Source organism: Quercus robur, chromosome 8 (assembly GCF_932294415.1).
Source record: "Quercus robur chromosome 8, dhQueRobu3.1, whole genome shotgun sequence".
NCBI lineage: Eukaryota > Viridiplantae > Streptophyta > Magnoliopsida > Fagales > Fagaceae > Quercus > Quercus robur.
Window position 1 is genome coordinate 60,165,978 of NC_065541.1, and position 20,472 is coordinate 60,186,449.

Consider the following 20,472-nt stretch of genomic DNA (forward strand, 5'->3'; position numbering starts at 1 on the left):
CAACAAAAATAGGGTCAAAATTTTTTAAAAATAGTATATTAACCGTATTTTGTTTTTAATACTATATTTATAATATTTTTTACAACAAATCTTAAGTGACATGTAATTACTGGTTATTATTGATGGGCAAAAAAGTAATTCAAGTAGTGAGTTCAAATTAGAACCAATAACAATCTACCACCTATAATTTGTTATAAATATGTTATAAACATATTGTGAAAATCTTAAATTTTTTATTACAATTATATGTATTTGTTATTAAAGTAAAGACTGTAATGTCTTAAGGGATATTTGGTTTACTGTGATATGTCCTTAATATGATGTACGTTACAATGATATGACATTAATATTTTTTGTTTATTTTATTTTTTCTCACATTACCGTAATTTAAAATTATAAAATATATATTATATCATCTTAATCTCGTCACTTTCTAATCAATGTAATATTATATTTTTGTATTTAGTAAACCACTTGTGATAACATTACTTTTATATATATATATATATATATATATATATCTTGTAATTCCCTTATTTCAAAGTTTCGATTTGTCAATTTATCTTTTGTCTCGTGGGAAGTTTCCAAGGCAATAATTTTCTAATAATATCGGCTTCTATCATTTATGTGGTGATGATGGGGACAGTGAATGTGACAAGAAACTCCACCCCATAAACCTTTTTTTTTTTTTTTTTTTTGAGAAAACCCCATAAACCTTAGTAGTACCACTTTCCCAAAATTACATCCCAAATCGTGACAACTGACAACAAAGCTACATGTGAACTGATTCCCAAAAAAAAAAAAAAAAGCTACTTGTGATTTTTTTTTTTTTTTAGAATCAAGCTACCACCACAAATGATCAATATGATTTTCGTTTATGGTAGTAGTAATCTAACAAAAATATTACCTAAAGTAGTAAAGGGGTAGGTATTTGTTAATAGGAAAAAGTTAACTATATTCAAAGGCTTAAAGGCATTGGTTTAGAATATAAATTTTAAAAATATTTTATGAAAAAAGAAAAAATAATTAATTTTTTTGACAGCTTTTTATATTTTTCACTAGTCTCTAGGCACGTACTCATGCGCATGTTGAATGCTTGAAGACACTTCTATTTTTTCCAACCTCGTACATGATAACTAATAAGTAATTTGTTTTTTTTTTTTAACGCTAAAAAAATAAGTGGATAAGAAATGTGAGTTAGTGGGATTTTAAAATGGAACACAATTTTACACATTTATTGTATTTATTGTAGTAAGTGAATAGGATATATCCTTTTTTTTTTATAGAAATTGGTGAGATATATCTAATTAAGAGATAATGTATATTAATTTTTTTTTTTAAACCTGTTATCACGAAAAGAAAAATTATCTCATAAAAAAATTGATAAGTAGTAAAAAGTGGATGGAAAGGCAATGAAATGTGGGTGGTTTTTTTTTTTTTTCTTTAAATGAAATGGATAACTATTATAAAAAGAAAAACTTGTGGCCAATTCAAAAAAAAAAAAAAAAAAAAAAAAAAAGGAGAAAATTATAAACGTGGGATGATCAGAAGGAATTCAAATTCTAACTCCCGTCTAAAGAATGGAATCTGGTTATAAATAGTATAGTAAGAATAGTATAGATTCTATAGAAGATAAATAGAATAGAATAAATAGATAGATGATAGAAGTGATATCAAAATTTTCTTAGAATGATTTATTAATAATAATTATCTAAAGGGTATCTGTTTACTTTATCCTCCTTTTCTTTTTTTTTGAGAATCATTTACCTTATCCTCCTAAATAAGTAGAGATAAATTTGAAGAGAGGTTAGGTTTAAAATGCATGGTTAAAAGTTCATTAACGTATGTGGATGTAATTTGGCCAGATTCAAAGGAGAGAAGTTTTTTTTTTTTTATAACAAGGAGAGAAAATTATTGATAAAAATTAAAATGCTACTATATATATACGTGCACGTAATAATCTTTTGTTTGACTAAACTATTCAAATCCACCTACTGTTGCCAGCAAGACACGTACAAAACAGCAACGAAAATCAATTATGAATGTTTCATAGGACAGAGGATCAAGTCACTCTTGAACAGTGCTTACCGAATAAATTAAAGCCACGTGCTTTGTTTTTGGTTGGATCAGATACCAGGAAAGGGAAACCTAACATTAGTTAAGGATTTGGATCCAATTTGCTAGTGGGCTGTGCAGGCCAATCATTTCTCCTACCGACGAAAGTATAAATTAGTATTATATCTTTGTCCCCATAAAAAATAAAAAAGTGTTATATCTTTGTCATACAATGTACAATTTAATTGATAATTATATTTATCTCTCAAAACAAAATTTTGATAATTATTTTTTAAATTTTAAATTTAAATAATATAATTAAAATTGATAAAATAAGAAGAAATGTAGGTAAATTAAAAATATATATATTAAAAAGATTATTAAAATTGAATAATAAAATGGATTGTAAAAATATTTATGTTTCTTTCTTCTTCTTTTTTGTATTAAGTTCGAACAAACATGAGAAGCAACGATTTGCCTTTGGCCCTTTGCAATCCTCATCTACAATACCTTTATCTCTACAATTACTACGACAGCAAAGTCAAGTAATTGTCTTTAATTGTGTGCACCAATATCTAATATAAACCAAATTTCATGTCACAATCAAGATGGCACTTTTTTTTTCTTTTTCTTTTTTTGAGAAAGACCCAAGATAGCACATTGAATGCTAAAATCTCTTTACATTTCTTTCCCAAATATAAAATACACTAGTTTGAGCATTAAAGACACTATAGTTGGCACCACACCGATTTCGTTTTTTAATTTAATCTTTTGTAGGTGGTCCGTTATCCAAGTGAAGCATACCATCAATTGCCACATCAATACTAGTGTTAAATTTATTAGACTATGGGTTACAGATGTTTTGGCATGTTAGGACCATATGAGTCCAATAAGATAAACTTATAATATTTGTGATTTACCTAGATTTTATAATATATGTTAAAGTCATCATGAATCATGATGATTTTTTATTTATTTGTAAAAGGAAACCCTCGATCGCTTGGGTTCCTCTTACTTCATTTTATATTTATTTCACCAGACATATGTCATTTTTAATTCTTATTTAATAATGGGAATCTAATCTCAAAATGTCAGTATCAATTTTGTGGCACCCAATCCGAGCAATGTATTTATTTAAGACGAACCAAGACAAGACCAAAATTCTCGACCCAAATACAGAAAGAAAAGGCCCAAACACGGACAAGCATTTTCCAAGCTCCAATTGTTCCAAACAAACTCCCCCAACTAAGGCCTCCAAAAAGCAAGCTTGGTCCACAGATTTAAGAACGTTAAATTGACATTTAAGAACTTTCTTGTGCTAGTTGAGGTTAGGCCCATATTTCAATCTGCATGTTAACATAACAATAAGAAATGGTTGGCTTGGGTAATGGGTTACCTTTAAAGTTGCAAAAGGCCAATAGCCCTAAGCAGATGCCCAGGGCAAGTTAGCTCCCCAGCTAACAAATGTTCCACCAAAGTATTAGACAATTTCACTGAATGTACACTTGTAATCAATTTTCTACATGATTCTTACAGCTTCAGATTGAAGTCAAGAACCTGTAGCTGAGTGTAAAAAAGAGCAAGAAACAAAACTTTTAACAGATTTAATATTAGATTTACTTCTTATTCCTAGTGGTGTGACTGAGCATGCTCAGGTTTGTGCGAGTACTCATAATCGAGATGTACAAAGGCACGCTCGATCTCAGGCAGGTGCTCAAGCTTCTCCTGCAAGGATTCCCCAATGTCGTGAGCCTTTTGCAAGGGCATGTCTGCTGGCAAGACTATGTCAACCTCCACAAAGTAGTGAGAGCCAAAGGTGTATGCCCGGACTGTATCGATATGTTTTATGGCCTTGTCGTGGTTCCAACAGAGGTATGTCAGTTTCTGTAGATACTCTGGAGCAGCTGATCTTCCCACGAGGGAGTTCACATTTTCCAACACTGTCATTGACCATGTACGGATGGTATACACAGCCAGCTGCAGTAAGCCCAAGGTAACATGTAAGTGCAAGGGAATAAAAGAAATATCCCATGAGAGTCCATAACTCTTAAGTTAGAGAAAGAGGAATGAAATGCCAGATCCACATCACGACAAACTATATCAGCATTTGATAATCTTCATGGTGTCAATTAACAATTTGACGTATAATCAAAAGATTATCAGCATATCAATAAACATGATTGTTTAAAAGGAATAGACAGTTTGATCAGAGAAAAAGAAAACTGTTATAGGCACAAAAGGATGTGGAATTGCCAAGGTAGATATACTTGGAAGATCTTAATTTCCAAAGACTACAGGTATGACAGCCTTTTATCTATTCTCTTAAGTCCCATGATTTATTTAAGTTGAATATGATTCAAACTCCAAAATAGAACTAACATATGGCAAGCTCTAATTGCGGTCCCATGAAAAAAGAAATTAGATAAACATTTCCTTCAGCTTTTAACTCCATGCATAGAGTATAAGAAAGAAAATAATTTTGACAAAGAGAAACTTACAATGATAGCTCCAACAGGGTCCATCCAATCATCAATATAATTAGCAAGGAGAGCAGCAATGAGTCCAATAACGTTGGTGATAACATCAAAAAAGTGGTCCTGGGCATAAGCTTTGACAATCTCATTAGTGAAAGAACGGCAATAAAGAACCAGACCGAGTTTTACCAAAGTCACAGAGAGCATAATACCAACAACCCATTCCTCTTGCTCTTTGGTCAATGAGAAATCACTCTCCTGAAAGCACATAAATATTGAGAAAAAACATTAAAGTCAGTTTATGCTCACAAGTGTATCCAGTAATTCCTAAAAACCATGGTAAAACAAATTGATAGAAAATGGAAGTTTAACACATTAAGAATTTAACTAGCAGCCCCTTACATCAGATAACAGTGTGCGTATTGACTCCAAGATTATCTGCAGTCCAAGGGTTGCCATGACAGAGGCAAATACAAGGATCCCCTGCAAGTTGTTGCCAAGATGTATCAAATTCTACGTACGTAGTAATATTATTCAAGTCTTTTAATATCATTGGTTATAAGGGATTATACAATTGGAGAGAATGGATTAATAATATCAAACTAGGATAAAGTGCTGGTCTGAGTCCAGTCCACATTCTTATACAAAATTGGCTATGGAATTGGAAAATAAGTTTAGGACAAGGTTGAAAAGCTCTTGCTAGTAGAAATAGGCCCACATGCTAGGATTAACCAACGCTTGTAAGAGGGCAAGTACAAAATAATTGATTCCTGGTCATGCAGAATCAGAAAGTAAAGAACAGTGATGTAAAACCAAAGGTGACAACATGTATTGAGCAGGCAACATTAGACATGCGTCCAGAACCATAATAATCATTTATTGCATAGATTCAAGTTGCATTATCACCAAACTCGTCGTCTGTAAACTTTTTCTTTATTTTTTGAAAAGATTGTCACCTGTAAACTTGACCATAAATATTTGACTTCACAAAGAATAATTGGAGGATGGCTCACCAATGGCTGCATACGTCTCTTCCCAATAGGATATTGATATGGATTTGGTGTTTTCATGGAGAATGCTGTAAACCACAGGATGAAGCCAGACAGAAGATCAAGAAGTGAGTCCAATGTGGATGCAATGATGGCTAAGGAACCACTTCGGACAGATGCATAGACTTTAGCCGCAAAGAGAAACATGTTTGCAATATTTGATATCCTAATAGCAAACGTTTCACTTCTAGCCAACTTGTCCTTCTCTTCCTAATACCATAAAAATAGCACCATTTCAGTTTTGAGTCTGCAGACAATAATAAAAAGAGAAAATTATAAGCATTTGGCAATGAAAATGATCTTATGAACCTTTGACATCCTAGGAAGAGAACCATGTTCTGTTAACTTATCCATTTCATTAAAGCTCTCGAGCATTTCTGCCTGCTGCTGATAGTACTCAGCCACATTATCTTCAGGACCTGAACCCATCAAGCAAAACAAATGAATTGGGGTCCACATAATATCTCTCAAAATTTGATTCATAGTTATCTTAGTTGATGAATCATTCCGATCAACATCACTTTCGCAGTTTCCCCAAGTCATAGTGTCTAACTCTTATACTAATATTATAAAAGTAACCACTAACCAGTGACACATATAGGCTATGCAAATTTGTGATTTCAAACTTTTTACTTTAAAATTAGTGACTTACCAGAAAATTAGTGAGTTCTCAATGTAAAAGGATTTAAGAGAAACTATCGTTCAAATTCTATCATGTTTAACTGTTAAACCACCATAAACACAAACATGAGTGATGCAACAAGAACAACAACAAATCATCAAACATGTCTAAACACACATAAACACAAACATAAGTGATGCAACAAGAACTTACAATCTAAACCATCTTGAAAGAAAGTGAGACCACCAAGCAACCAACTGAATAGCTAAAGAAGACCCAAATTTATAATTAAAAAAAAAAAAAAAAAAAAAAATCCCAAATCTTCTTCAATCAAAGGAGAGCCACTTACCTAAAATCTTCTTCAATCAAATAAGAGCTACTTTCAATTATACCTGTTATTGTGGTCATTTTCCAGAGCAAACCCCACAAATTTTCAATTAATACTAACCCATCATCTTAACACCAACACTGTATATATAAAAAGCCAAGAGTTGGGTACAGAACAACCACTAATCCAATCCCACATACATCTAAGGAATCAACAAAAATTCCCACTAAACTTAAAAATAAAAACAAATTAAAAGCAAAAGCAAAGCAAGATAAAATAATAATTAAGAAACAAATAATACCAAAACAAGTAAAATTCCCAAAGACTAACAATTCAGAATAGAACATTAGTCATTTCAGACCAAATAAATAAATGTACAGAGCTACAATAAAGAACACCATCAAAGGAGTTCAGTTCACCAACCAAAATAAATTTGATAATTACGAGGAACAGAAAAATGAGATTGTTTTGGGGAATTACCTAAAACCCCAAGACAGCAGTCATGGAGTCCACGAGGAGGCTTTTTGTCCTGGTGGTCAGTGGATACCTGAAACCCATCGAAGTTCAACCGCCACGGCCGGTCAACAGTAATGTTGGGCTCCGACAACAGCGAGCGCTCCTCGTCGTTGTCGAACGCCACCGGCTCAGTCATTTTCAGGTCACTCGAGCTGTGAAGAGGAGGGTAGAGGTCGTAAATTCAATGAGAATAGGAGGAGTTTTCTGAGAAAGTGTGTAATGTAAGACTGTGTGATAAGAGATACTATTGTGGTGGCTGGCTGCTATATTTTCGATACCAACCACAGAGAGAAAAATCAGAAAATGGATTTGGTTTTTTTGAAAACGTAGAGAACGGAGAGGGGGTTGACATACACGCGCTTGTTTAAATTGGAAAGTTTGGTGGCATTCATTTCATTTTATGCAAATTTTGATACTGTATGTATGGAGAATATAGAAAATTGTCAATAAAATTAATTTTTTTATCATTTTTCTTTTAAAATGTTTCTAAAATAGTTTTTAAACTAATATATTTAGACTATTGGTTAACATTTTCCTTTATTTATTTATAGAAACTGGATAATTTTTAAACACTCTCAGAGCACGAAGAATGATAATTGCTCTCACATTTATAGTAAGGTCCACTTATTAAATTTATAATGACATCTATCATAAATATAAGAAAATGGAGCATAATTTCACTATATTCCGAAAATATCTGAGAATTTTCTATAGAAATTACTTCTTCTTTTTTTGTAGTTTATTTAACATGATTTGACACAAAAAGATAAAAATTAGCTTTTTTCTAAATATTGAAATTTGTGTGAATTTGAAAAATAATTATAATTTGACTTTTTGTTTATTTAATGTATAATTTGTGGATCCTATGCTACTTTTTTGTCTCAAAATTATTTCAAACAATTTCATTGTCAGCTTTTTTAAAACTAAGCTAATTTTTAGTTTTTTGCTTAACATTATGCAAATAAACTACTTAGAATAAGCATTCTCATATGAACACAAATTATTTGAAATAAAACTGAAATAAAATGTAGTGTGGGACCCACAAGCAATATACATGCAAAATTTTTTTGTCTCTTTTAAAATAAAAATCTATTTTTTCAATTTTATATAACAGTTTTTTGAAACATCCATGTTTGATTTATCTAATATAGTAATATATATTTTGACAAAATTTAACTACAAAATTGGTTATAGGTTAGGGCTAAAACTTACTTTAAAAAAATTAACAATACTATATATTTTGAAAATTTAATCATTGAATTGTATATTCTTCACGCTCTTAATATACATATTAAATTTTGTACTAATCAGATATTATTTATTATATGATATATCAGTTTATATTTTATGCATAATTTTAAACTACAAAAACTTGTGATTTAAACAATTTATTGATGATATAGCTATTGATCTTTAACTTTCTAAAAAATTTTGCAAATATAAAGGATATAAGAAGAAAATATAATCCAATTGTGAATTTCTCAAATTTCACATCCAATAAAAAAAAAGACTAAAATTGTAATTTTATAGCTAAATTTTGTCATATCTATTTTACTAAAATATAATTTTTTTTAATCGTTTCTCACTTTTTACACAACAATTATCATATATTCTCTTTTTTACTCTTCATAATATATATTTAGAGAGAGAGAGAGAGAGGTGTAACAAAATCCTATTTCATAATAAAGTCAAGAAATTGTAAAAACTGTTAAAACATTTAATTTTTTTATTTTTCCATAAAAAAAATTTAAAATAATATATTAATGTATAGTCTAAGTACAAACGGTAGTAAAACTCATTTATAATACGTTTGATTTTTGAATTTTATCGACTTTATTTGGGGGCATATGTTATTTTAAGTAAGCTAGTGCGCAGGCTCTCACTAGCTAGTGTGGCGCGTGGAGGGATGGTTGTTGTTGTTTTCGAGTTTTGGGAGAATTCAGACTTCACAATTCATTTGTGGGTCTTGATGGCGGCGATACTGATGGGACAGTGTGAGACGTGAGACTGAGACTGAAAATAATTGGGACACGTCGACGATGGAGATTGCGTGAAAATAAATGACGTGGATGGAGGAAGAAACAAAGTAGGGGGGTCCACGGTGAACTGAGTTAAGAAACCAAAGAATCGTGGAGGGAATAATCTGAGCCACAGGATTGGGATAAAAGCTCATGTGGGGACCGGTTTTTGGATTGGGATACGTGAGAGAAAATTAACGTGGGATCCATCATGCATCGCATGTGAGCACGAATCACGATGTTTACCAAATTTTTTGACCAATAACATAGCCAGATTTTGCATGTGATATCAATTAATCCTGCGTGTCTATCATATATATTTCTTAGAAATAACTTACATATTTTTGGTTTTTTTATAATTAAAAAAATGAGTAGTCTAGAATATACAACACCCTAAGTGTTAGCTAAAAGCTTGTACAAAATAAATTAAGGAGAAAGAGGGGGCGTGTTTAGATACCACTTATTTGCTAAAAATTGAAAATTTATTGTTAAAAGTATTATAGTAAAATAATTTTTAAATGTGAGAATAATGATATGGGACCTAAATTTACTTAGAAATCTGTGTTTTGTTGACTTTAATGGATTCGTGAATAGTATCCATAAGATCCACTAAAAAATGCAGAATACACGAATTGGGCAAAATGCCCAATCCAGACGCATGCTGAAAATGCAAAATAAAAGAAGCAGAAGAAGAAATTTTCCTTGGCCAGAAGATATGCATAATGATTCTCTTTTGTGATGGGTGAGATGCATCAAGAAGAGAGATATGCTATATGATAATATTAACAACATCATATGCATTAATTTCTAATAGTACGTTTGGATAAAGGGATGGAGGAGAAGTAGCGTAGATTTAGCACAAAATTAACTTATTTTTAGCCAACACTACTCTACTCCCCTCTTTCCCCCATTTATCCAAACAGGCTATAAATGTTTATGACTTTTGCAAGGGCAAGCAATGGTGGCTCCAGGAATTTTTCTCATGGTGTTCCTAAAAAGTTCATTTGAAATATTAATAAAATTATTAATTATTGTTATTTAATTGTTTCATTAATTTGTTTGTCTTTTATAAACTATAATTTGTTATATTGTTGTTTCATTAATTATAAAATTATTAATTGTTGTTTAGCCTAAAATAATTTAATTTGTTTGTCTTTTATAATGTATTGGTTAATTAAATTATTAATTATTGTTTATTAGTTGCTTTCTCCAATTAATTATTGGTTAATTAATATCCCAAACAAACAAATTAATTAGTTAAACTAATTACTATGGTTATTTGATACTTGGAATATCACACTATTACTTTATAAAAAAAAGAAAAGTCAATAAATTGTGCAACACAAAAATATATAGGCCATATAGGTTAAGTCCACATCTAAAAAAGAGTGATTTATTACATATTTTATGACCATTAGTTGAACTAATCAACTAGCACACAGCACACAACCATATTTATTAATTATTAGTTGCACACTTGCACTTGCACTAGCACACAACACACTTGCACTACCCCAGCCCCATGCCCCCATCCACCCCCCAATTCAACAAACAAGCCCCAATGCCCCATGGCCCCCAATCACAAGACTAGATTCAATCAGATAAAGCCAATTCATTATATCTCACCAAAAGATACCAACACCAACACTAAAAGACAATTAATAATCTCACCAACACTGAATAAAGCCAAAAACAAGGCAAATATTAATAAAGTTATAAATAAAGCTAAGCAAAAGGCCAAAAGCAACAGATAAAGTGAGAGAGTGATTATCTGATAGAGAATCAGATTAAGTGGAGAGAGGAGAGTCTCATACAATCATACTCTCTCATTTCATAATTTCATTTCAGTTTTCACTTTCATAGTTTCATTCTTCAGATAAAAAGAGAATGAGACAAAGATAAAATACCTTGAGGTTGAGGGAGCAGGGAGGCCTGAGGCTAAGGGGCGGTGACGACGAGACTCGGGCAGCACATCGAGGCAAGGAAGACCATCCGATCTCCGATCCGATGTGTTCTGCCGTTATGGAGCTCGAGTTTGAGGCTCAATCTGGTGATCTCCTTCTCCGATTTGGCGATCCGTTGGTTCTAGTGTTTTGGAGCTTAGTATGTTGGGTTTATGGGTTAGGTTTTTTTCTTTAGACTTTAGGTTTGGTTTCTGAATTCAATATATTGGGTTTTGGTTTGTTTGGTTTTTTTTTTTTTTTTTTTTTTTTTTTTTTTTTTGAGAATCCATGGGTTTGCTACTGTAATTTGTTGGGTTTGCTTTACCTTGTTTTTTTTCTTTAGATTGGGTTTGCTTTACTGATTGATGTTGGGCTTTTTTTCCTGGTGGGCTTGCTCAGTTACAACTTTTTTTTTTTTTCCAGATTTGAGTTCAAAATTTTTTTTTTTTCTTAAAAGTAGAAAAAATAATTTTTTTATTTTTTATTTGAGGGTGTTCCTAATTTTTTTTTAAAGGTAAACAAATAAAAAAAATTTAATTATTATATATATATATATTTTTTTTTTCAGTTTAGGGTGTTCTTGGCAACACCTAGGCTCAATGTGGCGCCGCCACTGGAACTCATCAAGCAAAACAAATGAATTGGGGTCCACATAATATCTCTCAAATTTTGATTGATAGTTATCTTAGTTTAATCTTAGTTTATGAATCATTCCGATCAACATCGTTCACTTTCTCAGTTTCCCCAAGCCATGGTATCGAACTCTTATAAAGTTATTCTAATATAACAACTTTTCTTATCAATATATATATATATATATATATAAAGCAACTTTTATCATTAACCAAGCACGATGTGTTGCATGTGCCACCAACATCATAAAAAATAAAAATGTAAATTTGGGAATATAATATTTAATTATAAGATTCTACGGCTGAAAACATTGTATATATATGTCTAAACATGTTGTATTTTATATGTATAAACATATATTATTTGTAATGTATATATATATATATATATATGTGGGGCCCGAAATCTGAGATCCCAACCCACTTTGTATTCAGGGCCCAAAACCCAGGCCAAGGAGCCCTACTGCTGAAGACGTATGATGAAAGCCCCTCAAAGGCCCAAGAATGTGGCCGAGGACGATCTCACGCTCAACACCTCGCAAAACGCCTGAAGAAAAGGACAAACTCAGTACAAGAGCAGTACAAGGCAGAAAGCTGCCAACACCGTAGTGTGGAGCCCTGCGTCTGACAAACCCATACTCTAGACCATGCTATTTAACTTTTCCCAACCACCCCCAACCACTCTGACGTATGGATTGATAGGACGAGTCAATACCCCAAAAAGGCAAAACTGACACGTAGACGGAAAACAGGAAGAAAACACCGGTATAAAAGGGGAAGAGAGCCAAGGGAAAGAAGGGGGGAGAAAGAAGATCCAACAAAAAGAGAAATGAGAAGGATATGATGCTCCTCGGACTAAGTCCGAGGACTCAAACCCCCCGAGCTACACCGATGTGAGTCAGCTATTCAGGCCAATCCTACCTTCGTATAAGCTTCCATGTAAACCACGACTAAACCGCCATCCAACGACCAATGTCCAGCCTTTCTAGCCCACTCTCTATAAATTATATTATTCGGGCCATTTACATACGAGCCCAATGTCATTCTTGGGTCGCTGAATAATCGTGTCCCTACAATATATATATATTAACTTGAAAACAAATAGATACATATTTTTTATTTATTTTTTATAACAATTTAATTAAGTTTTGCACTGCCACACAAAGCTTACTATGTAGGCAAAATAGAATATACAAGAAAATTCATTTATTTGTGAGAACAAAGTTTAGTTACAAAATTGGTTGTAGCCTAACGCTACAAACTTACTCAATAAAATAAACATTACTATATATTTTAAAAATCTAACCGTTAAATTGCATGTTTTTTATTTTCTTAATACACATGTCAAATTTTCTGTCAATAAGATATTATTTACTATATTATCTATAAACTTATATTTTATGCATAATTTTAAACTACAAAAACTTGCAATTTAAACAATTTGTTGATGGTATAACTATTGATCTTTAATTTTCTAAAAATTTTGCAAGATTGGAGGATATAAGAAGAAAATGTAATCTAATGGTAGATTTGTCAAAATTCACCTTCAATAAAAAGATGTTGAGTAAGATTGTAACCTTAGCCTATAACTAATTTTATATAGCTAAACTTGGTCTTATTTGTAATATACCCAAAAAAAATAATATTTTATTTTATTTCAACTGAAACAGAACTTTTTTTTTTTTTTTTTTTTTTTTTTTTTTTGAGAATGAACTGAAACAGAACTTAAAAAATGGATTCACTGCGAATATACAAGTGTGGCCAACCTTCATTGCATAGCAGTCATAGGCTATGCCACCAATTAGAGCATGCAATGAATTAGGCGAATTGACTGTTAATATTACATCATTTTAGTTCTCTGGTAAGAAAAGGGAAACATCAAAAGAATACAATGACAAGGATAATTAGGAAAATAAAAAGTGATAAAAAAATTTATTAGTAATGAATGTTCTTTGAAAAATAAAAGCTAAATAAAGGTTGCATTGGTGCCACTCGCCAACTGAAGAAAAACAGGAGGTTTAAACAGTTTGAAATGACGTGCCTTACAGTTTTGATCATAAACTAGGTATAATTTTATTGTGAAACACTAATTAATAATTATAAAGAATTGCTATACCCCATATTAAGACTTTTATATTTGTAAATAACAATTAAAGTGAAGTAGGGTCAGGAACAATGAATAATAACTATAACATACTAGCATAATGTCATTTTTATTTAACTATAATGAAGTGCTTGTATTTCAAAGTGTCAAATTAATATCAACACTTAACATACTAAGATATTCTTATTTTTTTCGTCAAAAAAAAAAATGTTAAGATGTTTATATTAATTAATGTATAAGCATCAAATTAATATCAACATCTATCACACCCTACTATTGTACAAATTATGATTAAAATTGCACTAATATTTTTACTTTAACCCCAAGTGGAGTGTAAAAGTAGACTGATGTTTATATTAATTAATGTATAAGCATCAAATTAATATCAACATCTATCACACCCTACTATTGTACAAATTATGATTAAAATTACACTAATATTTTTACTTTAACCCCAAGTGGAGTGTAAAAGTAGACTGGTGCTAGCTGCTAAAGGATGCTTACTCATGAAAACGAATGAGCATGTCTGAAAGATAAGGGACAAACTTAGTATTCACTCGTAGTCAATAAAAAAAATTAAAAATTAAAAACTTAGGGTACATTTAGTAACTGTTTATTTTTTTTCCTTGTATTCTGTTTTTAAAAATAATTTTCTATTTTTGAGACTAAAAAACTTGTTTGGCAACTCAAAATAGACAAAAAACAAAAACTATTCTCAAAACTCAATTTGTGAAGGAAACTATAAACATGCTATAGGCTCTTTTTAGTTTCTAATTTTTAAAAAGTTAATGAAAAAATGCATTTAATTTAATGAACCTATCTCATTTAATGAGTTAGCATTAGAGTTCAAATCTTAGTAACAACATATTTTAATATTTTCTATTTTTTCTTCAAAAAACTATCTTTTTAATTTAAACTAACTAAACATGTTTTTGATTTCAAAAATACAAGAAAATTGTTTTTTTCTTCTTTATATTCCCAAAAAAAGTTTTTGAATGTAGAAAACAAAAACTGTTACCAAATATAACCTTAGTATTCACTCTTTTAGAGGAGTACATATACGGAAAATCCTCAACACAAAAACATAGAAGATATAGTGGAACAATATCAAGAATTGTTCGAAAGTCGAAACTAAGTACCCTATAGAAAAAATGAAAAAGTTAACGGATATCTTAAGAACATTGGTTTAAGAAATAATTTTAGGAATTTTTTATAGAAAAAGAGAAAAATAATCAATTTTTTTTACAACTTTTTAATTGTGGGGCCCAATAGTTTAGGGGCCCGGCTCGCTCGCTTATGGGGAGTCCACAGGCCCCAAACTAAAGGAGGCCAGGGCCCAAGTCCAAAAATAGGAAGCCCAAAGTGGCCCGAAGATACCGCCGAGGACAGCTTAGTCCTCGGCAGACCCAAAGTCTCATGGATTAGAGTGGAATACAAGCTAACTTGAAAGATCATAAAATATCTTGGGGGAAGTTGTACTTAATACCCTTCACTGATATGACAATGCACCTAACAAAGCCGAATTCCTAGGCTTTATTGACCATCTCCAACAGTTTCGGGATTAGATTGATGGGACAAATATCTGTCCCGGAAAGATCGACCCTACACGTGGACGAGGGACAACGAGCGTAGGCTAGTATAAAAGAAAACGTAAGGTAACAAAGTAAGGGGTCTCTCTCCTATCTCACGCCCGGAGAAAAACCTCAGGAAGGAGAATTCCCGGATAATATATGCGCGTGGCCCCGAAAAATCCACCGTCGGGTAACCGGAGAAAACATTAGTGCTCCTCGGACATGATCCGAGGAGCCAAATCCCTCAAGTCACAAAGGTGTAAGGCCTGAATATCCAGACTAAAGCCTTTTCCTTGTCCTGGTTCACCTAAAGTCCGGCCTGTACTAACGCCCCGTGACCCAACGTTAGCCTTTCAAGCCCACTCTCTACAAATTTTTATTGTGCGGGATCCATCACGCACGAGCCCAACCTCATCGTTGGGCTGTTCGAGGATCGTGTCCCTACAATTGGCGCCGTCTGTGGGAAAGCTTGCGTGTTGGCACGGGTGGCGCATGAGTCAGCTCTCTAGCAAGCAGAGATTCACGAGTTTTTCCCATCTCCGGCGACGTGCAGTTGTTGCTCCGCCATAAGTTTCCGCTAGGGGCTACGCCTTGCACCGCTAACGGCGCGGGCAGCTCTAGGGGCTTCCGGCCTCAGGCCAACTCTCCCCTCCCTGGCCTAGGGGCTAACCTTCGAAAAATAAATAAGTATAGAGAAAAGACTACTCAAAAAGGAGATCTTACAAGTTTTGGACAGAACCAAGGTCTTGCATGGTCCTCGGACCCAAGCCTCTGGGGAAACCAAGTACAAACAAGAAATCTTGCAAGTTTTGGACAGAACCAAGGCCTTGCATGGTCCCCGGACCCAAGCCTCTGGGGAAACCAAGTACAAACAAGAAATCTTACAAGTTTTGGACAGAACCAAGGCCTTGCATGGTCCTCGGACCCAAGCCTCTGGGGAAACCAAGTACAAACAAGAAATCTTGCAAGTTTTGGACAGAACCAAGTCCTTGCATGGTCCTCGGACCCAAGCCTCTGGGGAAACCAAGTACAATCAAGAAATCTTGCAAGTTTTGGACAGAACCAAGGCATTGCATGGTCCTCGGACCCAAGCCTATGGGGAAACCAAGTACAAACACGAGATCTTACAAGTTTTGGACAGAACCAAGGCCTTGCATGGTCCTCGGACCCAAGCCTCTGGGGAAACCAAGTACAAACAAGAAATCTTGCAAGTTTTGGACAGAACCAAGGCCTTGCATGGTCCTCGGACCCAAGCCTCTGGGGAAACCAAGTACAATCAAGAAATCTTGCAAGTTTTGGACAGAACCAAGGCCTTGCATGGTCCTCGGACCCAAGCCTCTGGGGAAACCAAGTACAAACAAGAAATCTTGCAAGTTTTGGACAGAACCAAGGCCTTGCATGGTCCTCGGACCCAAGCCTCTGGGGAAACCAAGTACAAACAAGAAATCTTGCAAGTTTTGGACAGAACCAAGGCCTTGCATGGTCCTCGGACCCAAGCCTCTGGGGAAACCAAGTACAAACACGAGATCTTACAAGTTTTGGACAGAACCAAGGCATTGCATGGTCCTCGGACCCAAGCCTATGGGGAAACCAAGTACACAAAATAAAAACCGTAAGTTTTTGGACGGAACCTAGGCCTTGCATGGTCCCCGGACCCAAGCCTACGGGGAAACCAAGTACAAACAAGAAATCTTACAAGTTTTGGACAGAACCAAGGCCTTGCATGGTCCTCGGACCCAAGCCTCTGGGGAAACCAAGTACAAACAAGAAATCTTACAAGTTTTGGACAGAACGAAGGCCTTGCATGGTCCTCGGACCCAAGCCTCTGGGGAAACCAAGTACAAACAAGAAATCTTACAAGTTTTGGACAGAACCAAGGCCTTGCATGGTCCTCGGACCCAAGCCTCTGGGGAAACCAAGTACAAACAAGAAATCTTACAAGTTTTGGACAGAACCAAGGCCTTGCATGGTCCTCGGACCCAAGCCTCTGGGGAAACCAAGTACAAACAAGAAATCTTACAAGTTTTGGACAGAACCAAGGCTTTGCATGGTCCTCGGACCCAAGCCTCTGGGGAAACCAAGTACAAACAAGAAATCTTACAAGTTTTGGACAGAACCAAGGCCTTGCATGGTCCTCGGACCCAAGCCTCTGGGGAAACCAAGTACAAACAAGAAATCTTACAAGTTTTGGACAGAACCAAGGCCTTGCATGGTCCTCGGACCCAAGCCTCTGGGGAAACCAAGTACAAACAAGAAATCTTACAAGTTTTGGACAGAACCAAGGCCTTGCATGGTCCTCGGACCCAAGCCTCTGGGGAAACCAAGTACAAACAAGAAATCTTACAAGTTTTGGACAGAACCAAGGCCTTGCATGGTCCTCGGACCCAAGCCTATGGGGAAACCAAGTACAAACAAGAAATCTTACAAGTTTTGGACAGAACCAAGACCTTGCATGGTCCTCGGACCCAAGCCTCTGGGGAAACCAAGTACAAACAAGAAATCTTACAAGTTTTGGACAGAACCAAGGCCTTGCATGGTCCTCGGACCCAAGCCTATGGGGAAACCAAGTACAAACAAGAAATCTTACAAGTTTTGGACAGAACCAAGGCCTTGCATGGTCCTCGGACTCAAGCCTCTGGGGAAACCAAGTACAAACAAGAAATCTTACAAGTTTTGGACAGAACCAAGGCCTTGCATGGTCCTCGGACCCAAGCCTCTGGGGAAACCAAGTACAAACAAGAAATCTTACAAGTTTTGGACAGAACCAAGGCCTTGCATGGTCCTCGGACCCAAGCCTATGGGGAAACCAAGTACAAACAGGAGATCTTACAAGTTTTGGACAGAACCAAGGCCTTGCATGGTCCTCGGACCCAAGCCTCTGGGGAAACCAAGTACAAACAAGAAATCTTACAAGTTTTGGACAGAACCAAGGCCTTGCATGGTCCTCGGACCCAAGCCTCTGGGGAAACCAAGTACAAACAAGAAATCTTACAAGTTTTGGACAGAACCAAGGCCTTGCATGGTCCTCGGACCCAAGCCTCTGGGGAAACCAAGTACAAACAAGAAATCTTACAAGTTTTGGACAGAACCAAGGCCTTGCATGGTCCTCGGACCCAAGCCTATGGGGAAACCAAGTACAAACAGGAGATCTTACAAGTTTTGGACAGAACCAAGGCCTTGCATGGTCCTCGGACCCAAGCCTCTGGGGAAACCAAGTACAAACAAGAAATCTTACAAGTTTTGGACAGAACCAAGGCCTTGCATGGTCCTCGGACCCAAGCCTCTGGGGAAACCAAGTACAAACACGAGATCTTACAAGTTTTGGACAGAACCAAGGCATTGCATGGTCCTCGGATCCAAGCCTATGGGAAACCAAGTACACAAAATAAAAACCGTAAGTTTTGGACGGAACCTAGGCCTTGTATGGTCCTCGGACTCAAGCCTATGGGGAAACCAAGTACACGAAAGCACCATCGGAGTTCCCCACTTCCCAGTCGATTGCTCGGATGGATTATTTAGAGATTATCAGACTTGGACGGTGTTCACGCGCTTATCACAGAATATTCAACTGTTATCTCGGTTAGTTTCCGAAGTTTGATTTACTATGAATTATCGATATAATGCCTGGTAGTATTGATAAATTGGAGTTAGTTAGATTATGTCTCAAGCTATTTTGCTCTAAATATTCTGAAAGAAACATACGCATGGGGCACACTCACTCACAAAGTAGTATAGTCAAAGGAACAGTATCCAAAACAAGTAAAGAAATTTCCATTATCACTAAAACAAAGCAATAGTACAGCGTACAATGAAAAGCTGGAATCAGTTTGCGTCAAAGCTCATTACATAACCGAAAAGAAAGGAAGGTACAAGAGAAAAAAAAAATGAAGCTGAGAAAGTAGGTCAGAGGAGAGGTTGGCTACAGCCCCAAGACCTTGTTCTTCCTCAAGGCTTTCACATGCCCGCAACTCAAACAGCAAAAGATACCCAACTTGAGCCTGACACCGTTGAAGGAAAGGTGCAGGGAGTTGGAGGTTGAGGGGCTTTCTCTAAATATATCCCTGCCGCAAAGCAGAGGCGCTGATGGCGGAAAATCTTTCTTCTGCCACACCAAAATTCTGGCATGGACAGAACCTGCTTCGGATTTTGACTAAAAGAGGGAAAGATCCCCTTCCCCCTCGATCGAAATGGAGTGTTCTCCTGAACTTATGCTTCTTGTGCCCGTACCTTACTACTTTGAGTCTCATGAGGACACGGTGCTTCTGCAGCGGAGAGAGTTCTTTCTTCCCAACCCCTGCCTTAGACATGTTATGTTAAGGGAGGATAGCTCCGGAAGTGGGAGTTGTGATATGGGAGAAAACTGAAGGAGTTGTGCGTATATAAATCAACTTTCTCCCCCTCCTGCTTATTTGAAAAGATAAGGGGGTGGCAGTCAACTCACGCAGCATCCCAAGGTACGCTACAGACAAAATAGTTCTGGCTCAACTTCCAACATCAACTGCAACCACAAGATTAAAGAGCCTCGTAAAGGCGCACCTCGGTCATTGTGACATCAGAGAGTACCGCGTGGCCAGAGGTTGCAGAAATATCTCTTAATTCATGGGCTGGGTGGATTCGCGGCCCAGGCCCGCTTTGCGTGAGGGCCCAGGTACTGTGGCCCACGCCGAGCAATAGCCGTTGCCGAGGACAACCCATGCTCGGCGCCTTATGAAATGCCTGATGAAAGGGAGAATCTGAACTCGAAGAGTTTTGGACAGAACCTAGGACCTGCATGGTCCTCGGACTCAAGCCTATGGGGAAACCAAAGACAAAAAAGTCTTGGACAGAACCTGGGACTTGCATGGTCCTCGGACTCAAGTCTATGGGGAAACCAAAGACATAAAAGTCTTGGACAGAACCTAGGGCTTGCATGATCCTCGGACTCAAGCCTATGGGGAAACCAAAGACATAAAAGTCTTGGACAGAACCTAGGGCTTGCATGGTCCTCGGACTCAAGTCTATGGGGAAGCCAAGTACATAAAAGAAAAAGCATAAGTCTTGGACAGAACCTAGGACTTGCACGGTCCTCGGACTCAAGTCTATGGGAAAAACCAAGTACATAAAAGAAAAAGCATAAGTCTAAAATAAAACCCAGGCTTTGCAAAGTCCTCGGACTCAGGC

At 35.5% G+C, this 20,472-nt stretch overlaps 1 protein-coding gene across 1 annotated transcript; it reads right to left on the reverse strand.

Annotated features, from left to right (window-relative positions):
- Positions 1-3,430: 3,430 nt before the first annotated feature.
- Positions 3,431-7,342, reverse strand: LOC126697394 (metal tolerance protein 11). The gene is made up of 6 exons (XM_050394377.1): positions 7,009-7,342; positions 5,888-5,997; positions 5,543-5,788; positions 4,932-5,012; positions 4,554-4,787; positions 3,431-4,032 (listed from the first exon to the last, which is right to left on the reverse strand). Exons 1-6 carry the CDS (start codon positions 7,178-7,180, stop codon positions 3,685-3,687), a joined length of 1,191 nt encoding a protein of 396 aa, XP_050250334.1. The 5' UTR covers positions 7,181-7,342; the 3' UTR covers positions 3,431-3,684.
- Positions 7,343-20,472: the final 13,130 nt, after the last annotated feature.